Source organism: Ptiloglossa arizonensis, chromosome 5, assembly GCF_051014685.1.
Source record: "Ptiloglossa arizonensis isolate GNS036 chromosome 5, iyPtiAriz1_principal, whole genome shotgun sequence".
Lineage (NCBI taxonomy): Eukaryota > Metazoa > Arthropoda > Insecta > Hymenoptera > Colletidae > Ptiloglossa > Ptiloglossa arizonensis.
In genome coordinates, this window is record NC_135052.1 from 11,649,679 (window position 1) to 11,665,773 (window position 16,095).

General features: G+C 39.3%; 1 protein-coding gene across 1 annotated transcript; it reads right to left on the bottom strand.

Annotated features, from left to right (window-relative positions):
• Nucleotides 1-1,793: 1,793 nt before the first annotated feature.
• LOC143146897 (uncharacterized) lies at nt 1,794-15,489 on the bottom strand. Its single transcript, XM_076311626.1, has 10 exons — nt 15,308-15,489; nt 14,467-14,691; nt 13,339-13,535; nt 12,182-12,304; nt 5,250-5,539; nt 4,963-5,173; nt 4,267-4,392; nt 3,400-3,623; nt 2,656-2,989; nt 1,794-2,200 (listed from the first exon to the last, which is right to left on the bottom strand). The coding sequence occupies exons 2-10, from the start codon at nt 14,682-14,684 to the stop codon at nt 2,010-2,012; spliced, it is 1,914 nt and encodes a 637-aa protein (XP_076167741.1). The 5' UTR covers nt 14,685-14,691; nt 15,308-15,489; the 3' UTR covers nt 1,794-2,009.
• Between the last annotated feature and the right edge of the window lie 606 nt (nt 15,490-16,095).

Consider the following 16,095-nt stretch of genomic DNA (forward strand, 5'->3'; position numbering starts at 1 on the left):
ATTACTTTCCTCCTTAACGGAAACAAGCTCGTTCGCTGGAAAATGTTCAGTTCAATTCGCAAGTATTTCGTTGCACGCGTTCGCGAAAGAAAAAAGAAGGAAAAAAAAAAAAAGAAAAAGAACTGTTCGCGGGCCGCGCGGTCGAACTTTTTAAATCGCATCGAGTATCGTCGATCGCGGGTCGCCGAGACGCGCGAGAGTCTATTTTTTGAAACACCGGTATATACAGAAAACGCGTTTCTCGAACTAGTTTTGAAATTGTTCTCGTTGCTTAGATCGGACCTCGATGTCGGATTCGTCAACGGATCTTTCAGTATTATCCTGTGCCGTATGAAAAACGAGGAAGTTCTTGAATGCAAATCCGAGCACTTATAGAGTTATTCGAAAATTCCTAGAACTTTATCGTCTGGATTACTTTATTAAGTATTGTATGATAAGTTGCCTTGTAAAAATGTACCGATTTTACCAAGAAAAATTAAATGTGTTACTAAAAGAAAAAACCACCTCTGAACTGTTTCATCGACCTTTTTTTTTCGTCAAATGAAAAAAAAAAAGGTAGCGAAGTATAATAGCAGTTAGTTATCGATTAAGTAGTAATTGTAAGTACCGAGAGTTATAATTTTCACTGTACTTTCTTTGTATAAGACTGACATCGTTTGTATATGCTTAAAATACGATCCTGTTAGGTACGTCAAGATTTATACACGTAAATTGATGTGTTTAACGGTATATGTGTTTAGATCACGGAAGGGGCTTATATCATACTGTAAATAGAGAATTTAAGGAATCGCATTTTCTAGCTCGAATTAAGCTCTAGAATTAAGTCTTTATCTAATAGAATCGTCTTACAGAAAAATACATATATACATATATACATATATCTTACAGAAGAATATATATGTATATCTATATATATATATATATATCTATATATATATAAAAAATATAATAAGTATATATATATATATATACTTAATAAAACAGCAATTCGTGAATACGAGGATACAATGCTGTCTAAACTGTTTGTTTCCGAACTCCTTGTTTGTCATATTTAATAAAAGAACTGCAAACAATTCGTGATCCGTTAAATTCTTTCGTTGAAAATTTTACTTTAATTTTGAGACCGTCGTTTTCTCGTACTTCGATTCTCTAAAATTCAATCTCGTGGCACTTCTTACACGTTTGCTCTATATATTTCGACGTTTATCAAAGATTATTTATACAGAAAAGTTATTAAGTAACCGATCGTTTCATCTTTGAATCGTTATATCGTGACTTATGTTACTATCGGTCGGTAAGAGCAAAATCTTTTCATTGTTAGCTTCGATCGGTACGTTATCGCTATATGGCACTGCAGAAATTTTCCTTACCGACCGAAGCTATTACCATTTTTGCTTTAAACGACTACACCGAACATCGTGACCAAGGTATGCGATAGAACTTTTAATGGAACTTTCTGTTCCACGATTCAGGTGGTCGAATACCTAAGTAAAAAATAAGTATTTATTATAATTGTATCCATGTACTAACTCCAATCATCCTTTTTTAGTTACAATGTTCATCCTGAAGAAGGCCCGCACTCGAGACCGAATCGTCGAAGAAATTTGATCGAAATATGTTTCTGACATCAAGACACTGCTTTCTCTTTTCGATGAAGTAAAAACACTCTCGATGTAGAAGAATTAAAACAATATCGAAAAGGTGCTCAACGTTTTCTAATAGTTTCATTTCGTCAATTTCGTGGACACCGTGACGGGTACTTGCGAATGAAAGAAACAACATGTTTATTACTACTAAAATACTTTCATTTATTCGAATAGTTTATCATAATTCAGAACGTACACGTTTATTGCGAACAAGACGATCCTCGATTGTTTCCATTGTAAAAATAAATATTACAAATCGACTGGGAGCTGCGACTAGACCCGATAGAAATTTTTCATTCCACGAACGTCCGTAACGTGACATTTGTTATTCCCTATATTATTCTTTTCTGTATCAGCGTCGATTCAAATCGGCACTTTATCGGCTTTCTGCGTCTCTATTTGACTCAATTGACTCGACACCAATTCCCACTTGGATGCCCACAAGGGTTTCTCCATTTCTTGCGTGTTGACCTCCTCTATCATGTTCATCAGTCTGATGAAAAATTCGTTGAGTTTCGCCGCGGTCCCTCGTCGTAACTTGTGGAAATCTTTATCTGCGAACAGAGGAACGAAATTAATGTCTGGCTTCGTTTGTTTGTTAATTTCCGGACAAATAATTCGAGGAAAACCGGAAACTCTGGACAAAATGTCGATCGTAGCATCGAGGTTCGTTGTGTGTTCGTTCAGCCACGTGCTGGCTACAATTATTAATAATATAAATAGGACAAAGTAGCGTGCTCCGTCAATCAATATTCCTGAGGAATTTATACCATGTGTATACTAGTAATGAACAAAGAAGTATAATAGCTGTCTAGACGTTACTCGTGTACCTTTATCGAATCTAAAACAATCGAAGAATGATTATTCGTGATACGTTACGACACTGTTTAAGGATTTGGACATCTGTCACGGTTCTACTTAAGTAACGCGAAATTGTTTCAGATTTTCAACGAATGCGTTAAGTTCTCCATATACGCTTAAGTGTTCGTGATTTTCTTTCGTGACTTACTGGAAGGATAAAAGGAGTTCTTGATCCAGATAGTTTGCTGCGTAAGTGTAGCTATGAACCTCTTCGTTATCAGGCTCTGACTTTCAGCCGTCATTGGCCTCAGTCTGCTGACAAATCGTAGCAGATACTCCAGCAGGTATCTGCTGCAAGCTGACAGTTTCTCGAGACATCGTTGTGGCTTGGAACTCCAAGCTACGATGTAACTTAAGCTGTCCACATCGAGCAAGGGACGCTTCAGTGTCTCCAACCACTCGAACAGCAATCCAGACAGGACATCCATATCGGTTTCCATTTCTAGTCGCTGCCAGGCTGTGGACCTGTGGTTCAGATCGACCTGAAAGATACATCCAGATATTCCACGATAAGTTACTTGGTTTTTCCTCGTATCTGGCAAAAGTTCCTCGGTATTTCAAAACTGTGATTCAAATTATCTGGCAAGGTGGTGTACTCGTTTTCGAAAACGAAAACTCTCCAACTTGACGTTTCGTTTCATTGCACAATTGTATCTTTAAGACGATCGATTGTTATACCAGCTAAAAATTTCAATTTCCCGAACGAACTTATAGAAACGATTGTACGAAAAGTTTGCAACGAACAGGACAAGCTCGGTTTTCAATCGAACGATTATTCTTTCGTAAACGATCGTTCGATTCGTTCTCCGTTCGTAGAGATTCGAAGATGGTTCCAAAGCAGAGAATGGAAACGTAATTGAAAAAAAAAATGAACGTTCTCTCGACGGTGCACCTGGTAATCCTGCAATCGTTTCCTCGTTTTATCGGGCAACGTTGCATTATCTCTGATCAGAGCTCGTATCGCTTCATCTGTGTTCACAGTTTCCAGAGCCGTGTTCTGAGCGGCAGCCTTTAGGTCCATGTGCGATTGGATCTCCTTGTAGCAGTCGTTGTCCACGAGGTCTTGGCCGTGTATCCCATCGCCCAGGACATCGTCCACGCAATTGTCATCGAGACCTGTGACAAATCATCGTTATCCTTTCGTTAACAATTAAAAGATCCGAGCAGATTGAAACGATCGCTCGCAACTTGCGTTGAACGCAAGATTTCAATACTGTCAATCGTCGTTCGATACTCTCCAATTTTATTCCTCTTTATATTTTCCGATTTCCAAACGAGACTGCGTTTTCAATCATTCCTTTAAACGATACGAACACATACCTGGCCATTTTTCCTGTAGAACAGTTTATTCATACGTTACACTACTACTATTTAACCCTTTGCACTCGAGGCTTCTCTGCTACCAGAAACCGACGACTCGAGAAAATTCTTTAAGTCGTAAAATTAATCCGTATTGGAACAATTTTATATACTTCGCGTACACGCGTTTACACTCTACAAGAACGTAATATTTCAATTCTAATTTGAATTCCAAACCACGAAGTTTTCGACCGAGAGTCTCCTCTCGAGTCTAAAGAGTTAATACGTGATTCTAAAACGATACACCAGTGTGATTTTATCGGTCACGGTAAGTATTGTCCATTTTTCGTATAATGACGTATCATTACAATCCTTAAAAAATGAAAAACTATTGGAAACTCTAGTACCTCTACCGTTAAATTCTTCTCTAACACAACATTCATTCCGTAGGTTACCTTACCCGGGAAAGTGGAATCGCAGGACCGACCATCCGGTGACGTGCAGAACACGTCGCTCAAACGTCCAATGTCGTCGCAAGTGTCCCTCGAAGATGCCTGACTGCCACTTGCACACGCTTTCGTAGAGGCTGCACGATTATCGCGAAAAGAACTCCAATTATTTAGGGTCACTTCATCGTTAATCTCGTACGTTCTAGCGGGTTGTTCAGAAAGTCATTTCGTTTTTTTTTTTGTTTTTTTTTTGGTGAAAATAAAACACGATTCTTTTAGAGTGTACAAATAAATTTTGAGAATTGGCGCTCGATTTCTCCCAAAAGATTCGCGTCGAATGCTTCGAAACGGAGCCGAGTGATCGTTCGTCGATGATTTCACGGTTTGAAATTCTTTATAAAGAGTTTCTTACTCGAACAGTCGAATGACGAATCGGCAAGGGACTCTGCTCACGAATAACATTTTATTTGAATTGTATATTTTCCACTTTGTAAAACGAAATCACTTTCCGAACAACCCAATATTATCTCCTGTCCGGTGAATTTGTGAAATACTAGAAACTAAAACCGACGAGAAACTTTTCAATGTACATCCACATTGGCGCTCAATTTCTTCCAAAAAATTCGCGTCGAGTGCTTCGAAACGGAGCCGAGTGATCGTTCGTCGATGATTTCACGGTTTGAAATTCTTTATAAAGAGTTCCTTACTCGAACAGTCGAATGACGAATCGGCGAGGGACTCTGCCCACGAATAAGAATGTCGTATATTTCCCTTGTTGTCGCGCAGCTTCTCCAACACGTGCGATATAAACTTTTGCGTGAACGCGGTGCTGGAAACCTTGTACTCGATCTCGCACGGCGAGTTGTCGTCCTGACAGTCGCAGAGCTGAAGTATTCGCTCGCAAACGGTGAAGACGATCTGAAAAAATGAATCGATCGTCGACACAACCAGCGAGGAACGAAATCGTTCGTTCAATCGCCCGATTGAAACGGACCTTTGGAATGTGTTTGAAGGTGCGTTGCTCGTATCCGTGCAGAACGTTGTGCTGCTTTCTCAGGTGCGACTGAAGGCTGCAGGGCTTGCGGTCACCAATCGTGCTGGTCAATGGGAAAACTATCATCTGTGGAAGAACGAAGTGCTCGAACTCCTGGATACAAAGTATCTGTCCCCGAGTCTGTATCGCGCATGGCCGTTTCATGCGAACGAACCTTATGGCATCGTTCGCTCGCACACGAAGACTGTAAATGAGGTAGCACGCGATCAGGACCCCGGTTCTGCCCAGCCCTGAAAGAACAATACCATTTGTAACGTTTTCGGGACAGCTCGCGATGAATTATCGGCGAGAGGACGTGTTCTTTTATCGTATGATTCTACGATTGCTGGACGAGTTTCAATATCGGAAGTTTTTGAACCTTTAACGATTCAAAACGAGAAACCACTGTTGTCCACAACGTGTTGACATTGTCTGTCGTGGTTTCCAAATTTTTATAATGGGGATCGTTTGGAAGAAAAGGGGAGATCTGTGCTCAAGATTCGCGAGACGAATCAACCAAAATAGGTTACGTTCGATTTAATTAATTCGTAATTTGCGTCCAGGGATTTTTATCCATCGAATGTTTTCATTCTTGAGTACAAAGGACTATTCAACGGATGCTCCAATTCGATTTAAATGCTTGCAAAGTGTACACACTAATTAATCAATTACATTTATTATTCTACGTGTTACAAACGGTTCGGTAAAGCAAAAGATCACGGAAGTGTTATATTCGTATGACTTCCTTTTATCGAAATTTAGAAACGGTGGTACCTTCCGAAGACCTCAACTGCGATAGTGAATGAAACGTATAACGTATTTGAAACGGTACAGGGGAAATATACCCTTGCATTTGTTAATTTACGATATTTGTGAGACATTACGCGAAAGAGATGTTCAAGTAATTAGTATTTCTCCGCGTTGAAAGTTTTCGTTTCGAAATCTACCGTGTAATACATGCTCCAACGAACTTTTTTACGAATTACCGCCTATTCATCTCGTAAAGAAGAACAAACACTCTGTAAACCGTACTTCGTCGCCATTAAAGCACCGTTACTCGTCGCACAAGAGAACCCAGCGAGCTCTAAAATATGAAAGCTCAGAAAATGTTTTATCTCCGATCGTAACGGTTCACGTTGAAAAAGTCTCCGACTGATTGCGCAAACCCCTTCCATTTGTATCTCGTGTATCCATTATGTTGGAACGAATGCAACAATAATCAAAAGAGTATCAGATGTCGTTAGCGAATGATCGATATTAGTTTGAAGCTTCTAAAGTCACTTTTTTGGATAAAAATGATTGTTTCTCCTTCAAACTTCGACCATTGTTACAATTATTAAAATTTTCGAAAAATCCTACGTCACATTTCAAACGATAGTCTCTAGTTTACGAATCGATATTTTTTTATTTCGAACCTCCTTCTCGTCAACTGTGGTGGCCAACGAACAACGTTTCACCAGAAGAGGTTCTGGGAATAGAGATTAAGTTCGCCATTTTGTACGATTCGTACTTTCGCAAAATTGTAAAATGAAGTTGAAAGTTACATCTATATTCTCCGAAAAAGACTATGTTTTTCATTTAGTAATTATTTAGAAAAAAATTCACAAAATTTACCCATTCTTTGACACTCAACCAAATCGAACAAAGTCCAATTCTCAAATCTGTGACGTGCAAAATGGACAAAAATCGAAGTCACGCTTCGTTGCACATTTCATTCGTACATTTTATTCTCCGAAAAAGACTACGCACTTCATTTAAACTTACACATCGTTGCACATTTACTTGGGAAAAAAAAAATTCGTAAAATTTTCTCTCGTCTCGGAGCGATGTGAATCCTTCCGAAATCGAATAACCGATTTCGTGAAATAAGACCGGAGAAGAGAAGAAAGTAATTGGACGGAGCTATATAAAACGCGACCTTGATAACATTGCTCGCTGTCACGAGAGAAGTTGACGAACGCAATTACCGGATACGATATCCGAAAGCTGACAGAAGTTGTGATTTATCGACTGACGTGACGCAAGAGCATTGATATATTTATCCCGGAGCGGATCTAGCATTCATCGATCGCGGTTAATTCGAGAAATAAATTACGCGCTCGCACCGTGGAATCGGAGGCGGAACCGTGTAATCGCGATGGACGCAGTTCCGGAATCGGCAAGAGTTACGACGTATCCGTTGTATAATCGCTCAGCGGTTTGCATTCCGCGCGCGAACGCTTCTGCTCGGGCCGACACGGTCTTCGAGGGACTTGCGCGATTAAGTCGCGAAACGTGCACGCGAAACTCGCGCGGAATTTCGTAAATTCGACGAAACGATCGAAAACGCGGCCATGGACTCCCTACGTATGGAATTTCCGGTTGCGTTCGTACGAGACGAAACGTGCTCGTCGTCGAGGAAACTGGAGAAATAAATAATCTCCAGTCGTGGTTCTGGAACGATCTGACTGTCCACAGTCTGACGTGCAAAAACGTATCGTCGATGTATCTTCGTAAATAGAAATTTATTTGTAGAAAGCTTTGCGTCGGGTTGTTCGTCAAGTGATTTCGTTCACCAAAATGGAGAATAATTCGATCAAGTGTTTAGACACTTTAAAGAAATCGTGTTTCGTTTTCACCAAAGAAAACGAATTGACTTTCCGAACAAGCCGGTAGTACTTCACATCTACCGATACGCTCTTACTTAATAACGAGTGCTGTGTTCTTCGTTAGCGATTATAGTTTGACAACGTCTCGATATGCTTCTATTAATTTTGCCAGAACTTCCAGATTTCTCGGATACGGTCCATTAGGGTTTTTAATTTGAAAATATTGGGTTGTTCGGAAAGTCGTTTCGTTTTCCAAAATGGAGAATATATTATTTAATAAAATGTTTACACACTAAAGAAATCGTGTCTCATTTTCACCAAAGAAAACGCAATCACTTTACGAACAACCTACGTTTTCTCTCAAGCTTGTGCTTCAACCAGAGACCATTTTCTACTGGATTTGCATCAGGGGATTGGATACAATACAATGATGCTGTTTTTACTTTCCACTCTCAAGCTGTTTCACGTACTCGTATAAATCTGTTCTTTTCGATAACATAAACCAATTTGAAAAAATTTTAACCAACACGTACTCGAGAAGATTGTATACAATTGATTGAATATATTACAGAAAGAACAGTCCTCTATAAGAGTCGTAAAGTTCCTAAAAGACACAAACCTGTGCAACCTAATATATTGGATTGTTCGTTTTCTTTTGGTGAAAATGAAACACGATTTCTTCAGAGTGTGTAAACATTTTATTAAATTGTATATTCTCGAAAAACGACCTTCCGAACAACCCAATAGTATCTACTGCAGATCAAAAGAGTGACAAATAAATGTGGTCGCTAATAACTCGGTAGGTCGATGTGATCTTAAACTCCGAACAAACTAAAAATATTGTCTACGTTTAGATGATCAAAATCTCTTCGATCACGCTAATCGATCTCTAGATTGTCATAGGTCTTCGTTAATTGGCAACTCTCGAAGGTATCGTCGACACGCTCTTATGGGACAGACTGTACAATACATTCTCCCTGTGAATAAAGAAACGCCTTCGTGTAGGTAATGGCAGACGGTTTGCAAAGTCCATATCGCTGGATTGATTGTCGAATGCAAACCCCCTCCAACGAACGAGAACGTAGTAACTTTAGCGATCGTTAAGTATACATGACTCGGGGGCCCTTGTTATTGAATAACCAATCGATTAAATCCAGCTCGGTCTACGCCCGAGGTTTCTGAACCGTGCAACCATCACGGTAATAATAATTTATTGCTTTTCGCGATTAGGCATCTTCGAAATCGTTAAATATTGCGCACAAGTTCCCGTGTTGAACGTTTTGGAGCACACCTTCGCCCCAATTCCTTATCACCTATCTATTTTTCGTGGATATAAATTCACCGAAGGAATTGGAACCGGGCACGTTTATGGTTGCCGAACACGCTTTCCGTCAATTAGAAAATCCGCTCTGGAACCGGCCGGAAGTGGGTACTGAATTTTGTATAAAACAATGGAACCATTTCCCGCGTAGGCGTTAACAGAGTTGGATCGAAATTGTAATTTCCACGAATCTTTCGAACGTTTGGAAACTCGAGTAGCGTACTCGACTCGACACATTGAACGTTTTCAATTGTTTCTTCAATTGGTTATCAACCGGAAAGAAAATTCTACGGAAATAAGTATCTATGTCCTTTTCTTTCTTTAACGCAATATTAAGTAACGTAAATACTTAAATTATTCCACCCGATAGCGGCCAAAGAATCGTTTACTCCAAATTGTATCTGTTTGGTCTCGTTGCTCGTTTCTTTGTATTGGTATAATTTCAAAGGTAGAAAGAAAATTCTACGGAAATAAGTATCTATGTCCTTTTCTTTCTTTAACGCAATATTAAGTAACGTAAATAATTAAATTATTCCACCCGATAGCGGCCAAAGAATCGTTTACTCCAAATTGTATCTGTTTGGTCTCGTTGCTCGTTTCTTTGTATTGATATAACTTGAAAGATATAGTAACCGACTCTGTATCGCACGATATTGATAGCGATCAAGTATTCATTAGTATCGAAAATAGATGTCAAGTACGCGCAGTAAAGTGCACACATGAAATAGTTATAAGCGCATTTATATTTAATATTTAAGTAGGCACGATCTTCGCGAACGTACAAACGAGAAAGAACTTTCAAACTAATATATGAAACTGTGACCTCGAAGGGACGCGATAACACGATTACACGTTCTCCAAGGGCCCACGATTCAGCGTATCTATAAACTTAACGATACTTTCGAATCGTATAGCAGATAGATACTTTCACAAATTGCAAAACGTGTCTCGATATTTTTGTAGATGCATAAAGTGCCTATCAACGCGTTCGTTGAACAAGTATCGATTCCGTTCGATACTTACCCAACAGATTTCCTCTTATTCGGTACCAGATTATAATTTACCGTCTAATATAGACAATATCGATTTGGTATCATTTCCGTTGTTTCGTTGATCGTGGCTTTAGAGCTATGCACTGGTACACTGCACGCAAACTCCATATTGCTCGAGGGCGAGTGGTGAATTGCACGCAGCGAGCGTGTGCAAGCCAGATCTAAACACTTTTGCAGTAACCTTATTTGTAACAGTATTCCGTACAGCCCGTTATCTGATTTTACGGCTATTTCATTCTTGAACTACAATTACGTTACATCGTTTCGCGTAGCAATTACGAAAATAATAAGTCTGTACTCGCAGTAACGAATCCATGGTCGACGTTCTCCAATCACGAGACAATTTTGCAAATAATTTTCCATTCTCGGGTGTACGAAAAATGATTTAAGAAACAGTCTTAACCGGACCGATTTAAATAATTTAATCGATATTTATCGATTTATACGTATATTTTTGTTCCATTTCTTTGATTAAAAATTCGTTCCTTGTACTTGTTTCGTTTGCATTGAAATATTTAAAACGTTACGCGAAGCTTATAAAATTTTGTTCGCTGCTAATTAATTTCCCTTCGATATTGGTGTGGTGCACGATTTCCTCGTTATTGACACGTTATTTGCCGTGTCGTGTACACGTTATCGATGCAAATATTTCGGTAACTATCGTGTCGTTATATAATGAACGATATTAAAATACGAACAACGTTACGTAGAAATTCACCCGATGTTTGAACAATTTCTGCTGCAGCTTTTGGTTAAATCGATGGTAAAATTTCGGTATTCGATCAAAAGTATAATATTTGACGAGCAACCAGCGAACGATAACGATTTTTGTCTCGGATGCTTCGTACAATTGAATACTCTAACAACCGCGAAACAATGTCTTTTTCGGACGATCGATTTCGACGACATATAACTTGAAATAAAATTACTTTTTTATCCACCTTGATATACACAACGTCAAAAGGACAGAAAGGTCGAATTAGAACATCGTTGTGGGTAGATAAAGTAAATAATTCCTAAAATGTTTACTAAAGTAACTGTTGACTTAAGTAAATAATTCCTAAAATGAGTATCAAAGTAATTATTTACTTAAATAAACAACTCCTAAAATGTTTACCAAAATAATTGGTTACTTAAATAAACAACTCCTAAAATGTTTAGCAAAGTAATTGTTTACCTAAGTAAATAACTCGTAAAATATCTACCAAAGCAATAATTTACTCGAGTGAACAATTCCTAGCGTTTACTCTAATCAATTATTACTAAATTCCCTTAATCGCTCGAATGGTTCACATTTTCTCAGAAATTGTCAATTTGTTCCACGATGGACGCCCCCTTCGCGTCTCTTTCCCGATTTTAAGACGTTCTTGGTTTCGATGGAACCCTTGCCCCGATTACACGGTACAACCAACTAATTTCCATTACGGGGACGTGCAATTTTTGCGACCGTGACGTTCGGGGCAAAGTTCAAGGGGGACGGTATGCATAACGAGGAACAAAAATTCAGATGCACCTCGTTGACGCCGCGTCCCGGTTGCACGCAATGCACCAAAGCGGTATCGCGCCGGTCGAACGTGTTTCACACGTTCCCTTAGATCGATACACTTAAAGGTTACAAATTGCCGATAAGGAGGCGCACGAAGGCAAGAAGCGTGAAACCACGCGGATATGACTATTCCCTCGAAAGAAGAGGTTCGTTCACGTGTACGTGATCGGAGAAATCGAGTGCATCCGCGATCCGGTGCGATAAGATCGCCGCTAACTGGTTACGCTAACTCTCTAACAATTTCACCGATCGCAGCAACGGGCACGGTGATACCAGAGATAATCGAAGGGTGAGAAACGACGCGGGTACGAAATCGATGCATCGATCCGGTTAGGGGTGATAGAAAAGAAGAAAAAAAAAGAGGAGAAACGAAAGGTCGACTTTACCAGCGTGACAGTGGATCGCCACTCTTCCTTCCTGTACGGCGAAGGCCACGACCTTGACCATGTCCAGAAGTTTGCCCATTGTCGCGTCCCCGTAGTCCTTCAACGCGAAATTGTAATAGTAAACTGGAACAAAATTCGTAGCATCGTGTTGTTCAGAGACCTTGGGGCCAACTATCCGAAGAGACAAGCACGGTACTCGCGTTGCTGCCCCTCACCCGCGAAACTTTTGTTTCCTCCGCATGGATACACGCCGGTTTTGCTGCATTGCATGTCCCGTCAGAACCTCTTCGATCTGACCCGCGGACTCGGAGCCGGTTTCTGTCGCGTTTTACGCGACCCGCAAGGACAAACCAACCCTTACCCAGTTTTCTGTACGATTCAATTTCATCGTGCTCGAGAAGCTACCGTTTCCGTACCCTCGCGATCAAATTCATCTATTATTGTACCGGTCTTGGTCTCCTACGTATCCGGTGTTCTTATAACGAGGGAGGCGAGACTCGAGTGCGAATCGAATCTCACGTTTCGATCAACGAACGTTTACTTCGGATCGAAAGTGATCCGAAACATCCGGGGATTTGAAAACCAACGAGGAGAAGTTATTACTTTACAATAGTTTGTAAATGTATGTTTGTTACAACTTCGTTCGCACGTTGGTGCAACGCGAATAAATAATCCACCATTGACCGAAATTAATCGAAAGCTCCGCGACACGCTTTTGAAGTAACGTTAATGATTGAAATTATTCCGCGAAATATATAAATCACCGAAATCTTTTGGTACGCGATACGGTTAACCTTCTCGCATCGTTAAGTACATTTTGCGCGTTGATCGTTTACCACACGTATTCATAACAATTGTGCGTACGATACAGTAACAATTTATATAAATCACGAATACGCAGGGTGACCAGAAGGTTTGAAATTTACTGGCATCTATTATTGCGATAGATAAGACGCGAACGTTACTTCGTTGAATAATAATTCTATTTATGAACGACGAGTAAATTTTTAAACGGGTAAATAAATATTTGCGAATTACGTGAACGATAATACACTGTTATTTCGAAGCTTGCTTCGTTTTTCTTCGCGTACAGTATCGTTAAATATTTACGAAATATTTCGCGATGTATTTAAAAATAAGAATGTTTGAATACCCACTGCCATTTTTCATGAAGACATTCGGATCGTAAGTGAATCCGCTTTCTTCGAGTGGGCCGCCGCAACTTGCATGCTCGCTCGGCGTTTGCAAGTTTATTATTGTTTTTATACTCCACCCTTGAAACTGCGCAATTATATCCTTTTTTACTATCTGTGCGGTATTCGGCCGTGCCATCGCGAGAACGTCATCCGTCACCCTAAAGAACGATCAATGCTTAAAATTCTCTCGAATTTTAATCCACGAATGAAAATAATAACGATAAATTCGAAACAAACGATTCGAAAATCCACGTTCAACCCACACGTGGCAAATATACTTTTCCCTCAACATTGATGTTTATTCTTTATAAAAAAAACACTTCGTTAAACGGGAAAAATCATTTCTTTCCCGAACGAAAATGTTATTCGATCGAATTACCGCGTAATCTGTTAACAGAACAATTTCATCTAGACATATCCAACGATATCGAAACGCTTGTAAAATCATAATATTGGAATTAGTTGACCAAAATTTTTGAATACTCCGGACTAGAACAATCAAAAATATTACAGTGTAGTAACATTTTTCCTCGTAATATGTATTGTGAATATGAAAAATCGTTCTTGGAACGTCTTTTAAATGAAACTTAACGGGTCGATCGAACGAAATCGCTTTGTAACTTTGAATAAAATTTTGGCGAAAAATCGATGAAAGTAAGACGTCGTGAGTTATTTTTATCTATGCATTTTGCAACATTAAACCCAGAGTCGGAAAGTTTAAATTGTATTCAGTCACAACGGGAAGTTATCGTTTCGCGATTACAATCGATTCAGCGTTTCGTATAGCAATAAATATAGAACCGGGTTTAACTCTTTGCGGACAGTATCTAGTTATAGGCACCGAAGACAATACACTCCTATACCTCCCGATATAAACGTATGTATATTTATATCCGGATATTCTTTGCAAACCTTTCACCGTGAGTGAATAAAAATTGATTCTCTCAATACGCGCGTAACTTGTGCATCGAATGAAGAAAAATGTTCATCCATCCCCAAACGGTTACGACCGATTGAAACGAGCCACTTTCCGACACATTTTACGAAGAAAATTTGTAAATTTTAACAAACGCTCGACGTGTGTCTTACCAATGCGAAAAGATGTTCTGTATTGCCATGTGCACGGGCGGCCAGGCTTTAGGGTTTTCATATTTGCACCTCGAACCGCCGCAGAAGATCGCGCACTGTATAGAAGGCGGTGTGAACTTTCGTAAATTTTCGGAAAATTTATTGTAACCAGCCTGGACTTCGTACAGATCTACTTGCCCCGCCAGAAGACCAGCCGGTACCAGTGAACTTACATCCATTCTGCAACTGATTCATCGTGTTACAAGTTTTCGACCAACTGGTAAAAGTAACTTTGAATAAAGAAAGTAAAGTAAAGTAACACGTCGTGAGTGATTTTCATCTATGCATTTTGCAACATTAAAATCGGTATCGGTAAGTTTAAATTGTATTCAGTCACAACGGGAAGTTATCGTAACGAAAGGAACTAGTTACTTTCTTTAATAAACGGACATTCGGGGCGAATAAATTTTCACGCGTATTTTATCGCAGTATCGTTGACAAATAACCGTTTTTTTTTATTTTCACGCGTATTTTATCGCAGTATCGTTGAAAATAACCGGTTTTTTTATTTTCACGCGTATTGTATCGCGGTATCGTTGAAAATAACCGTTTGCTTATTTTCACGCGTATTGTATTGCAATATCGTTGAAAATAACCGTTTTTTTTATTTTCGCGCGTATTGTATCGCAGTATCGTCGAAAATAATCATTTTTTTATTTACACGCGTATTGTATCGCAGTATCGTCGAAAATAATCATTTTTTTATTTACACGCGTATTGTATCGCAGTATCGTCGAAAATAATCATGTTTTTTTATTTACGCGCGTACAACGCGAACGAAGAAGAAACAGAATGCACTTACGTGTGTAAAAATTGTCACGCGCTTTTCACCCATCTCATTGCCGTAGAAATGTAAATTACCCCCGAATCCCTCCCCTCTTTTTCTTCAATGGCACATTTGGTAATTCGATTGAAATTTTTGTTCAATTGTTCCCTTTAACGAAGAGCCGCGACAGATCGTGATGATCAATGCGAAATAGCACTTTGCGTACTGGGGTAAGCGCATAGCGACTGGTAGTTCCGCTACCATTACGTTGCTTTATCTATCGTTTTATCGCACTGGTTGCGCCTGCGTGAGGTTTACTACCTGCGAAACTTCGTTCAAGTTTCATTCCACGTCCGTTGAAACGCCACAGGCTTGTTTAATACGAGCTGAAGTCACTCCGTTTCTCTTTTCAAGAATACAACAGTACGCGTTTCAATTATTGCATAGGTAACCGGTTCTACCAATTGTAAAAGAAACTTTTTGTTTATTTCTAGGTGAAAATTATGTTTCACGAGCAAACGATATTTTATACATTGAAGTGTCCTTTCTTTCGGACGATGCATTCGGAAATATTTTCAGAGTAGGGATTCAAATCCACGTATGAAAGGAATTGAATGATTTCGCAGCAATCAATTTCTATCTTCCCTTCGATATTTGAAAAATCTGTTGGCAAAATGTATAATATAAATTGTTTTGTACAATACAACGTTATCGGTACGAGCTAGAATAAGTTTCGAACTTATTAGGCAACCGAATTCATAGGTGAGATGTAGAATATTTGGTCAATATTAGATACGATCTGAAATATCGAGTTTGTAAAATAT